Genomic DNA, 13,360 nt, shown 5'->3' with positions numbered 1-13,360 from the left:
ATTGCTTCGGGGAAACGTTAAATGTCTAAACAATAATTAAAGAAAACAAATTTAACTGAATTGAATGCAAGTTACAAAGAATCAAAACACTGACAAGAAAGTGTATGGATCATGCAATCTATTAAATATGTACTACACTGGTTGAATAACAACATGCTGAGATCTTATTGGCTTGAATTTTTTATTTCAAATATTTTTTCAACAATTTTCAGAGGTGAGGGGACCGAATGAGCAAAGGTCCTATTGAAAATGGCTGAGGCAAGTAGGTGTTATTTGAGTCAGAGAGAAGAGAGTGGGGTTGAGAGAATGAAGAGTTCTGTGAAAAGTTGAACACATTAACTTAATTATCATGTGATGCACAAAATTTTCCATAAACACCGAGATGGCCTCATATTTGATGACAAATGGCAAATCGTTTCCTCAAAAAAATAATACATTGACTAAACAACATGAAATTACCATGTCAGTAGAATAACTGTAGACATTAAACAGTGAATATAATTTCTCCAGCTGTGAGACCAATAACTGTAAGATTAAAGATGCCTTCCCTTCCATGTGTCATGACAAGATTCATTTTATTTCTGCACAACTAATCGTTGTAGTATGTTACATCATGCACAAGCTTATGCACGATCACAGTATTGTGATAAAATCCACTTCATCTGTTTGACATTACAGGACAAAGCAAATTTATAAGTGATACTTGCTTTTCATTCTCAACACAACTCGAACAATGGCAAGTGTATACAAAGTGAGTTTAACTAGAAAGAGCAATCAGAGATTCATGCAGACCGTCGCCAGGTCTTGTTTTGTGTGGTGTAGACGATGCACTGACGGCGTGAGGATATGTTGATATACACAGGACAAACAGACCTTTTCGGTTTTATTGTATAGATTCACTCTCCAATGGTACGTATTTTATAGGTGCACTCACGTTGTTAATACACATACTTTATAGACGTACTCACATTCTTAATAGTTCATCCTTTATTCAGATGCCGTACGTATTCATATTATAATAGTACGTATGTACTTTAGCGATGTACTCGCATCCTCATTGTACATACTTTATAAAGGTACAGTACTTTGTTGAAAAAGATAATGGAATACTGTCTACCACCAGTTGGCATCTGTGGCCTATGTTAGCACATTGTGTGCAGATGAACAGACAAACAAATAGACCCAAATGCAATGCACTCTCCTTTAGCGAGGGCATTGATTTCTTTCAAAGATGAGGTCTTGAATTACTGTGATTTAAACGCGAATAAAATGAACATGGCCCATATGCTTGCAGTTTAACTGTAAACACGCTGCAGTTAGCTCTCCAGCTAAATTGAACAAAACTTGCAAAATATTTTTTTATAGATGTTCACCTGACCTGACCTGTACGAGACATAAACATAAAAAACCATATAACAAGTAAAACATAACATACAAACAATAAAATAAATCACAACAAAACACCTTAAGGCTCACCTGTTGACCTGCAAGTCCTGGAATCCCAGGAAGGCCCTGCAGAAGTAAAGCATATTAAAATTATTTTGCATGAGTCACTCTAAATATCTTGTTCAATAGAAACAAGGAGTTTGTAGTACATCGGCAATCTATTTCACTGGTGCATCTTCGCACCTCGATTTTAACCTGCTGATGAATTTTTCCCCCAGTTCTTCCATTGCAAGTAAACCTCAGAATTTTTACTGAAGATGTAATCAGTTTGGTCACTCACCTGAGGGATAGGCAAGCAGAATGTCCTTTCCACCCCCAATCATGATTCTTGTGAAATCAAAATGATCTTTCTCCTTTTATATTTTGTGAAACAAACCTTTCCTTTAGCCTTTCAATATGGTTGCTCACCAAACACATCATTTTAAAAGATAGGAGTAGGAGTGGAATGGGAGGAGAAAACTCACAGGAGGGCCTGGTGAGCCTGGGAATCCACGCCGCCCTGAGAGGCCAACAGTTCCAGGAGTGCCATCACGTCCTGGCCATCCCTATGGTAATATCAATGGGCTGTATTCAATGACATAACATTCTGCAATTTATTTGCACAAAATGGCTTCAGCTTATTGTGACACTGCTTGAATTTGTCTTTGACACAAATATTTAAACGCTCGTGTAACCTGGTAAGCATCCTTACTATAATTCATGGACCGGTGTGGGGTTGTTTGTTTGTCACACTATGACATTTCTGGCCTGATTACATCGAGACATGCTACATAAGATCAGCATGACCCCAATTAGTGCATAGGTGTGTTTTTATCTTTGCTGGTGGTCCTGGGAAGTGGGGATGGTGTTGGGGGGGGGGGATTCTCCATGTAAAGGTGTATCGTATAGCGCTGCTTCAGGTAGGAGAGGGTATTACAAGTCTCCAATCTTTGCATTGCAGTATTCCTGTCCCGATGTTTTCCATTGCAGTGAATTGTTTTGAGTTACACAGCGAGATGTATTTTGAATTACACGTTTGAATAAGGCTAATAATATAACCTCCCTGGCCGCCCCCTTAGGGAGTGGGTGCTTCTACTTAAAGAATAAAGGAAAACGTCATCTGGCCCATCACACTCATGCTGCACTCTCAAGGTTCAAAGAAGTAATTATAATGCATATGAACTACAGGGTAGGATTTCCTTAGATAATAATGACGACACAGTCGGCAAATATATTTTCTGCCGTGGCTAATAATTCCTCCTCCCCTATCTGCAGCAGGGGTCAGTAAACCGCTTGCACTGTGGCACATATAGAGGAAGAAATCATGTCATCTCCCCCCCCCCCTCTCCCACCTCACAGGATATATACCCATGACCTGACCCTGGGTATTACCGAAACGTATGCAAAATTTGGTGGAGATTGGCCCAGCCATGTTTTTTCTGTTTTTTTCTCTACAATTGCATTTTTCTCTCTCACACACACACACACACACACACACACACACACACACACACACATACACACACACACACACACACACACACACACACACACACACACACACACACACACACACACACACACAATTGCATATTTAATACGAGCAGGGGTACCCTGTGTTGCCAGGTGCTGTTCTAATCCTGTTGGCATTTTGAAGAAATAACATTTTATTTTAATCCTATTTTTTGTGGGGGCCTAAAACACTTCCGTTCACCCACTAAGAAATGGGATAGGGGATCATTTAATATTACCTTTGACATAGCTACAAAGGCGAAGGCACGACAGAGTGATTAAAAAAATATATATCCAAAAAAAATCCAAATTGATTTCTCAAATTTTTTTTTACCTAAAACACTCTCCAGCACTCACTGATGAACCTTTGAAAAATTGACAAAGATCCGTTTTGCCATCTCTGAGAAAAATGGCAACACACACACACACACACACACACACACACACACACACACACACACACACACACACACACACACACACACACACACACACACACACACACACACACACACACACACACACACAGCTCTCTTCTAGCACAGATAGAATAGGATGACATGAATAATGCGCAATGCCAGACAAAATGTTGCAGAAAATGAACCTCTTTTGAAGCTCTGTTCTTGCTACTTGCAATCAGAGGTCACCAGAGATGAACTCCTACAGTCCACCACTTTCAAGCAATGGAAATTTGCTCCCCACCAACAAAGACACAAACAGTGTTTGCTCCTCTTCAGGAATACCAAGAGTCCAATGCCAGGCTCACTTTTATCTTTATTGTCTCTCCCCATCTTCCAAAGCCTGGTGGAAACTGTGGTAAAGTCTTCCAGTTCCGGTTCTTGACTTCTGGTTCCGGTTTTTGAGTGACGGTTGGTTCTCTCCAGAGGTCGCTGCCAACTTTCTCAAAGATAAGTTTCCGGTCGTTGTTTGTCGCATTTTGACTCTTTATTGTTTCCTCCATGTTTACTGTGTGTTTCTAGTTGGGTTTTGTTTCAAAATTTGTGCTATTTGTTGAGTTTTCTTCGATCTCATCATATCGAGTTTCCCTGAGGCCCACTCGTCTTCGTGTGTATGTGCACGATCGTGTTTATTTGTATTTTTTCCTTATTACCATCCGTCTTTATTTTCTCCAACTACCCACCCCCCCCCCTCAGGACCGTCACCAGGGCTCCATATTAAGGGGGGCATATGAACTAGATGGGGGGGCACAATTATTATATATTTAATATTTTTGATAACACTGTTATGCTATTGTATTCATGCAGCATTGACGCATCTATACTGAGGTTGCCGTCGCATACTAACCAAATTGATCTCAGCTAGATTTAATATGTTCTGATGTTTTTGGCCTAAAATTATTCGAATGCAGGAGAGCCGCAACAAACTGGCACATTCACAATGCCAATTCAAAACAATTGGCACCAATTCAGATGCACTTATACAAGGCGTTGTCAAGAATTGGCATTAGAAAATTAATATACAAGAGATACAATGACTAAACGGAGAGGTTGGCACCGGAATCAGTGCACTTTCAAACTAGAACGGGCACTCAGTAGAGCGCATACCTTCGCCAACGCTACATTCCCCCTCCCCCCAGAAACCATTGATTGTGAGGGTATTTAATCCCATACCACATCTGCCATCTCATATGTGTTATGATGGCTTAAAAACATTAAATTTCCTGCTGTTTGACACTGATTGACGTACATTGTACAATTTCTGTATGAACTCCCTGACTTTGTTGGGTGTCGGTGTCAAGTCAATCTGATGACAACTGGTCACATTATAAGATATTATTTTCTGGCATTTTAGGGGCATTTAGCACACACGAGTTTCTGTTTTTCTAAACAAGTTATTTATTGTGAACAAACAAACATTCATTGTACAAAAATGACGATTTTGACCTTTTCATGACCTCGACCTTGACCTTTGTACTCTTAATTTTGTAATTGGTATTAGAGTGTGGGGAAAAGAAGTCAACATTTTGGTGTTGGTTTCATGCAAATCGGATAATAATTGACCGTGTTATGACTAAAACCGCACATTTTGCAATGTCATGACCTCCCCTGACCTTTGACTCCCAACCACTAATAAGGGTTATTACGTCATTGTGTCACACACACACGTCATGTGTGTCATGTCACATATCACAAGATGGGCATTGAATTCTGAACATTTTGGCATTAGTTGCATGCAAACTGGATACAAATTGACCGCGCTATGGTAAAAAGACGATTTTGACCTTTTCATGACCTTGACCTTTGACCCGATTGCTCCCAAAATCTAATCAAATGGTCCTCGGATAATAACCAATCATCCCACCAAATTTGCTGCGATTCAGTTCAATACTTTTGGAGTTATGCGAATAACAAACAAACAAACAAACAAACAAACACACATATTCACAAATAAATAAATAAATAAATACACAGCGATCAAAACATAACCTTCGCAACAAAGTTTGCGAAGGTAATTATGTAAATTTATGTCTTTTCCTTATTCATATTATTGGGTCGCCGAAATAGGTGACCCTTATTGTCAGTAATTCTGTCTGTTTGTTTGGATGTTTGTTTGGATGTTTGTTCGTTTGTCATCAGCATAATTGGTAGTAAACGTGGGCAGATTTTGACCAAACTCGGGTGGTCGATACATCTTATGACCTAGTGCTTTGGAAATTGTGATGGTTGCTTGGGACGCTTTGGTTCCCTCGCAACAACCGAAAAACCTTCAAAATCGGTACGTTCACGCGAAATCAATTCCGAAAGCCATTATCCTACGTAGGGTTATGAAATTTGGCAAGAATGATCTACAGGTGATGCTCTATCAAATATATTCCGGTTTTTGTGATATATGGAATACTTTACCCGCAGCACCCCCTACAATTATGGTATGCGCGAAAATTGGTGAAAATTGAAGACCCCCTAGCGACCAGGTGAGTGCATCAATATGAATGAAACTTTGTAGGTTCATGGTACTAAATGAGTACTACAACTTTGCCTCAGGACATATTGACCGATTTCGCTTAGGTCAGGGGTCAAAGGTCAATTAGTGCAAAAATCGACAATATAGGAGAGCTGGAGGTGTCTTCGCGCCAAATGCTACTCCTCCTCGGGTTATGGTCGGATGGTCATGAAAATTCACACGAATCATCTGGAATACATTGTGCACAAACGATCAAGCCGGATTTTCGATTTAGATCTTTGTTCACCCACAGCACCCCTTCGAACTTTGGGGATTTCCGATTTCAAAACGCATTTTTGGTACTTTTCATTCAAATGAAGAACCCAGAAGCACTCTCCGCTCGCCCTGGAGATATAGCAATCGATCACTTGTCTCGCCGACAGTCCAAAAACACAAGGCCCACCCTCGTCAGTTCTGGTTCAGCATGTGTTCATTAATATTCATGTCACTCCCATCCCTCCCTGACCCCTGACCCAAATGGTAGTTATCAGTAGATGGAACAGGATGAGATTTGATATGCATAATCTTAAGGTAATTCCCTATCCGCTATATGACATCCATTTTGCTCCATATCTTATAGTTTCCATGCTCGGCGACCCATCGCCGCCTACCGGCTTGTCATATTATGACTTTATTACATTTATACCTAACTTACAACCAATCAGGTAACATGCTTAATAGGGCCTCCATATCAAAGACGCTGATTGGCTATTCCTTAAAACGAAATGATCCATGATATATATAACCACCCACAGCATCGACATTCGACACGAGGTCTTGCGGCTGTCTGTCGTCTTGGCTGCCGGCGTTGGTGCTTGCGTTATTATCTTTTATCATGTGGGCTTGGACTGTATTGTCTTGCCAATTGCTTATGGAGATGCGCTGGCAAGCGCACACTTATCTCTTGACTGTTATTCAAAGAAGGATATTATTAAAGAACAGTTTATCCAAGGAGGCCTCATTATTCACCACACTGAACATCTGGAATAAGGGTTTTAGTTCACACAGCTGAACTCTTAAACAGCAAGGAGTTCACAGTGGGCGCTCGTCCTTAAACACTAAGTTATTCACAGAGTGCAACAGGGCATAAATGGGTGGTGTACAAGTGGGGGGGCATTGCACCCAAATGCCCCCCCTTAGCGACGGGTCTGCCCCCCTCCTTCTAACCCCCCCCCCAACGATACCCTCTGTTTCATGTCTCAAAAGGAAAAAATACACAAAAAAAACTTTTTCTCTTCTCACCTTATACCCCACAAAACCACATCACTTTATTTACCGTCTCTTCTTCCTCCTTCCTCTTGCTGATCTACCATCTTCCTTCGACATTTGACGACCCACATTCACCAGACACCTTCACTATTTTTTCCTCAACCTTTCCTTTACCTGATCTTACCTAATAATAAAAAGATGTTTTCACTTCTCACCTTACACCTTCTGCAACCACGTGATTTTTCGACCCTCTTCTTCCTCTTCCTGTAACTTTTGCCGACCTACCATTTTCCTTCTACTTTAGCTGATCCACATTCACCATACACCTTCATGATTTTTTATTCAACCTTTCCTTTACCTAATCTTCCCTACTCTTTAACAAAAAAAACAACGGTCTCTTAAAATGTTTTGACTTCCTTTTTCACACGTGTGGTTCTCTGTATTGTATCATAATTCACTATTCTTCTTCTTCTTCTTCTTCTTCTTCTTCTTCTTCTTCTTCTTCTTCTTCTTCTTCTTCTTCTTCTTCATCAAAAGACTGTTTTCAATTCGACCTTTCCTTCATCCCGTGTCTAAAACGTCCCACTATTACAACATTTCTTTCCTCAATTCTCTTAATTCCCCTTTATTGCATCCCTCACGTAATGTCTTCAATCGCATCTCTGACTTAAAAAAGAAATTTTAATCCCAATTTGCAATGCATGTTCGTATTCCATCAATCGTCCTTTTTTCCAACTTCAGTGCCAATTCACCCCACCTCCTTACACCTACATCCTCCTAACCGCTCAACTGTTATACTCTCTCCTTACCCCTCCAATCTTGCCCCTCATCCTACCTCCGCTCTTAGCACCTCTTCACTATCTTCTGCTTTAGTATCAGCTCCACCTCTGATGTCCCAAATTGTGTGGCGTTCTAACATCCATGGGCTCCATTCCAACCTATCAGATGTCTCACTCTCTCAATCGGTAACCTCCTCAACATCTCAAACATGCTTTTTCTTTCCTCTCATCATACCTCCCCTTTTCCCAACCCCTCAAAACTTGGACTTCCCCTGTCCACTCCCTTATTTTTACCATACCACTACCAAGTCTCATCCCTCTCTTCTCCCCACCTCTCCCATCGCCCTCGTGCCCCTTGGCTGTGCCTGCTCTCATCCTCTCCCCTCCCTCTCAAAGCTTCCCTCTCACCCCTCCCTCTCAAAGCAACCTTCACACTTTTCTCCCTCCAAGCTTCCCTCTCACCTTTTTCAAAAATTTCCCACTCCCCCTTCTCCCAAAACTCTCCCCTCTCACCCTTCTCTCCAATTTCCCCCATCTCAAAGTTGCCCCCCTTCACATCCACAAAGCTGCCTCCTTCCCCTGCCCTCTCTATTCCATCTCATCCCTCCACCTCCTCCAATCTTCAACTTCCCTCTGCCCCTCTCTTATTATTCCCCACTGTACCCCATCCCATCACCAATGAGCCTTTTCTCTTCCTCATCCAGGCCTCTCCCCTTGCTCTTCTGCAATCCCCCACACTCTGTCAACAACTCTCCCTTCCCCACCCCTCCTCCCTCGTCCTACCCTCCCCTCCCCACCCTCCCCTGCACCCAAAGCCTCCTTCCCTCCCTCTTCCTTAAGGCCTTAGACACATTTGCTCTACGGCGAGGATACGGCAGCCGTACGCCCTCTGAATTGACAGAAACGTGCGGCGGCCGCAGAGTTTCTGCGGTGGCCTCAGGGTGGCCCTCGGCCGTTTGGCTATCTTTTACAGGTTGTAAGGTCGTCGTGGAATTATAACGCGGAGTTATAACTTTTTCATTTCTACGTTCGCCGTAGCAATTCGACAAGCCGAAAAAAAAAACTGGTAAAAAAGAATAATAATAATTAACCCATTCGTTACCGCACGTTCGCCTTAGGGCGAACTGCGGTCGCCTTGCGGGCACCTTGAGGTCTCCTTGCGTCTACCTTGAAAATTCTATGGCCGCCGCAGGAACGCCCTAAGGTCACCGTGCGACATCAAATCAAAGACCATACGGCAACCCCACGTTTTCGGTCTCCACAATTTATAAATACGCCGTGCGGCTCCCCGAAAAATAAAAACATATGTGACTGCTACATTGTGTGACTGTGGAAATACTGCGGCCGCCGTATAATTGCTTGTGGCCGTAGATTTTGGAGACCCCACGGCCGCCGTGGCAAATGTGACCTTGGCCTAACAGTGTGGACCTCAAACATCCGGGGCCTTTGCTCAAACCTGAAATATCTTTCCATACAGGTTGCCAATGACAAACCAGACATAATCTTCTTCACAGAAACTTTCCTCCTTCAAGACGTCTCTGACTCCCTAGTGTAGGGTTTCCCAAACTATGGGTCGTGACCCAAACGTGGGTCACGAAGGGTCCAAAAATGGGTCGTGAGGACCCCGGCAAAAATTTTTTTTTTATAAATCAAGCGGGTAAAAGGCAATCGCGCAAACGCCACATCGTAGGACAGTGCCGTTTGGTACCGTTCCACTCGATAATTCAGCCCGAGGTGCAGCGACACTTCCGTTTCTACCTTCTCTTGCCGTTCAGTACCGTTCAGTACTTTGTACCCGCCCAAAACGGTTAACTGCAGGCCAATAATTTCGCCAGCTCGCCTTTCCAATTACTCGCTCTCTCTGCAACCGAAGTAATTTCGTGAGGTGACGAACTCAGTCCAGTCACTTCACATTGGCTGACCGACAAGTCGAGACGCTGTTTTGTGTGATCTGCCTTGCTGGCTGGACTGCACAGCGCAGTTTTCTGCTCCACATTGCGTTGAGTGTTTTGTGTCAGTTAGCCTTGACACTGACTTCACTGACTGATCTAGTCGCCTATTTCGTTTTGCAGGATGGCAAAGCGTTCCTACAAGCAAGCATTTTTGGACGTGGGCTTCACTTCTATCAGTGATCGTGTTTCTGTGAAGCCACAATGTGTGTTGTGCTTTGAAGTGCTGTCCAACGAATCGCTGAAGGAAAACAAACTGAAGAGGCATCTGGCGACGAAGCACGCGAAGCACGTCAACAAGGATCGTGAGTTTTTCGAGCGCCGAGAAGCGGCTCTGAAGCGGAGCCGGTTTGAGCCGGCGACGAATCCAGCGTTTTTGGCCACCAAGCAAGCGACGCTGGCATCCTACCTCGTCGCGCAGCTCATCGCAAGGAAGATGAAGCCGCACACAATCGGCGAACAGCTCGTCAAGCCCGCAGCCATGGACATGGCCAGACTCGTCTGCGGTGACGACGCGGCCAAGAAAATGCAGTCCATCTCACAATCCGACAACACGATTCGCAGCCGCATTGTCGACCTTTCGCTAGATATAAAGGACCAGGTGGTGGCCTGCATGAAGAAGGTGGGAAAATGGAGCTACCAACTCGATGAGTCGACGGATGTCAGAAACGACGCCCAGCTCATGATTTTCGGGAGGTACGAGGGTGAGACGGACCTTGAGGAAGAATTTCTATTCTGCACGCCAATGAAAACGACGACAACTGGCGCTGATATCTTCAACGCCGTGGACAACTTCCAACAAGAAGAAGGCCTAAGCTGGGAAAACTGTGTCAGCCTGTGCACTGACGGCTCTCCCGCGATACTTGGCGTTCGACAGGGATTCACTGCGCGAGTCAAGCAAATCAATCCGAACGTCGGAATTTTCCACTGCCTTTTGCATAGCGAGAACCTTGCTGCGCAACATCTGTCGCCGGATCTTTCGGCAGCGATGCAGGAGGTTGTCGCCATTGTCAACTTCGTCAAAGCCAGCGCCGTGAACTCTCGCCTATGCGAGAAGATGTGTGTTGACTTCGGGTCTGAATTCCAACATCTCTTCTACTCCAGTGTGAGATGGCTCTCCCGCAGCAAGGTCCTGTGTCGTGTAGTGGAGCTACGAACAGAGCTGCAGATATTCCTCTACGAGAAGAACCATCGCCATGCCATCCGGTTCCACGAGAAACCCTGGATGCTCAAAGTCTGCTACCTCAACGACGTCTTCGCCTCAGTGAACGAGCTGAACACAAGCATGCAAGGCAGGGATCAAAACATCATCACGCTCACCAAGAAACTGTCGGCCTTCAAGGAAAAGCTGCTGCTCTGGAAGGGGAAACTGGAGCGCGGAAGAACAGCGGCATTTCCATCATTGAACGAGTACTTGGAGGAGTGGGAGGACGACGAGATTGGAGCGCTCGATGCGATCAAGTCCGTCCTGGTGAACCATTTGGAGAACTTGATCACCGAGTTCGATCGCTACATCCCGGACAGAGATCTGGCGTCCTAGCACTGGATCAGGAATCCGTTCCAGGCTAAGGTTGACGACCTGTCTGAGGATGTCCATGGACTGCAGGAAGAGTTCATCAAGCTGCATCACGATGAGTTCCATCGCCAACTCTACGCCAAAGCGTCACTTGGAGAGTTCTGGACTGCGGTCAAGAAAGAAAAGCCCAAAATCGGCGCCGAAGTCATGAATGTTCTGCTCCCGTTTGCGACCACGTATCTGTGCGAGCAAGGCTTTTCGGCGCTGACGGTCATCAAAACCAAGGCGCGCAATCGCCTCGACCCTGGCCACGACATACGTATTGCGCTCAGCAAGATCAAGCCCCGGATCGAAGACATCATGCAGACGAAGCTGCAATTACACCTCTCGCACTAATTTTTTTTGTTGTTTATTTTTTTTTTTTGTATACCTTGGTCGAGGCTCGTATGAGAGCTAACACACAACTCACAGCAAGGAGGCATGAGACAAGAGGGGTGGGAGTGGAAGGGACAAAACACTGGGGAACAGACACATTAGGTGAACTGTGGAAGGGAGAGGGATGGGGATGGGACGGGGAACATGGCGAAGAGAAGATGGACATTACAGGGACTTTCAGGAAGGAAAGCAGGGGAATTGAAGGAAGTGGGCTTGGGTGGATTATCGGGGGTAGAAAAGATCGAGGATTTGGATTGGGGAAGATAAGAGGTGGTGGTGAACAGCTGTTTTGAAAGCCTGGAGGGAAGAATGGGAAAGAATAGAGTGAGGAAGTTTATTCCAAAGGCGCGAAAAAAGAGGAATGAAAGAGTGAAGATGAGCAGCGATTCTTGATTTTGGTAGTTTTACCAGAAGGGGGTTGTTGGCGGACCTTGAGCGCCCTGTGGAAATGTGGTGGGGACAAATCGCAGAGAGAGCAGGGGGGGCATGGCTGGAGAAGAGTCGGTGGAAGACAGAAAGACCACCGACCAACCTGCGGTGATTGAGTGAGAGGCCCAAAGACTCAGCTTCATTGCGGGAGATGCCGATGATCTTAAATGCCCTGGTTTCGACAGCGTGAAGCCGAGAAAGGTGGGAGGCAGGAGCACCAGCCCAGAGGGGAGAGCAGTACTCCATCAGGCTACGGACAAAAGCTTTGTAAGTGGTCAGGAGCTCAAGAGGGCCGAGGAAGGACTTTGCACGACGGAGGATTCCCAGTCGGCGACTGGCTTTTGAGGCGAGGTTGGAAATGTGACTTTCCCAGGAAAGGTCATGGCAGATAGTGAGACCCAGAAGCTTGAAAGAAAAGACTTCTTCCAGAGGATTGTTGAGAAAGTGGATGGGGGGGTTTTCTAAACGGTCCTTTCGAAGAGACATAGTGAGAGAGTGAGATTTGTCTGGATTGAAAGACATGTTCCACGTGTTGGACCAGTTTGTGATTTTATCCAGATCTGCAGTGAGCGAAGAAGCTGCTGCTTGCCGGTCTGAGGGATGACAGATGGTACGGCAGATGGTGGAGTCGTCGGCAAAGAGAAATAGAGGATTTTCCAGAGAGTCGGAGTATATAGTATGTATTCCAAAAAGTCGGAGAATATAGTATGTATTAGCGCTGGTTGTCTGATTTTATTATGATATTATGTTTCGTGGAAAAAGACGCTGATTGAAGCTTGGGTCGCGAGATTTTCACCACACCCGGATTTGGGTCACGCTCAAAAATGTTTGGGAAACACTGCCCTAGTGTCTTTCCCTGGTTACTCCCTCCTCCAGTATGACAAACCTGAGCCTCGTCCTGGCGACGAATGCAAGGCCAGCAAATTCTCTCTTCCTCATTTGTGGTAACTTCAGTTGTCATCATGCCAATTGATTGGGTGTGGGTCCCCACCTCACCTGCCATGGCACTTCAGCAAAAGACTTCTGCGACTCATTGGGACCGACTCAATCTGTCAACTTCCTGACCAGGATCTCAACCAACAGTAATCCTTCTCTTCTGGATCTAATTTTGACCAATTTCCCTGAAAATATCTACTGTTTTTCCT

At 44.7% G+C, this 13,360-nt stretch overlaps 1 protein-coding gene across 2 annotated transcripts in view; it reads right to left on the bottom strand.

Annotated features, from left to right (window-relative positions):
* LOC147018083 (uncharacterized) overlaps positions 1–13,360 on the bottom strand; it is a 357,617-nt gene that overhangs the window by 242,314 nt on the left and 101,943 nt on the right. For both annotated transcript variants that reach the window (XR_015062269.1, XM_085897420.1), the window contains exons 26-27: positions 1,911–1,991; positions 1,477–1,512 (exon numbers count right to left, since the gene is read on the bottom strand). Coding sequence is in view for 1 of the 2 variants with exons in the window: in XM_085897420.1 (XP_085753546.1) it covers positions 1,477–1,512; positions 1,911–1,991 (117 nt within the window). In the remaining variant the exon portion in view is untranslated. The remainder of the gene's footprint in view (positions 1–1,476; positions 1,513–1,910; positions 1,992–13,360) is intronic.

The sequence above is a fragment of the Eptatretus burgeri genome, chromosome 10 (assembly GCF_056783735.1).
Source record: "Eptatretus burgeri isolate ZD-2024b chromosome 10, Ebu_testis_v1, whole genome shotgun sequence".
In the NCBI taxonomy this organism is placed as follows: domain Eukaryota; kingdom Metazoa; phylum Chordata; class Myxini; order Myxiniformes; family Myxinidae; genus Eptatretus; species Eptatretus burgeri.
The sequence above is the reverse complement of the archived record's forward strand: the minus strand, read 5'-3'. Positions and strand labels throughout refer to the sequence as shown.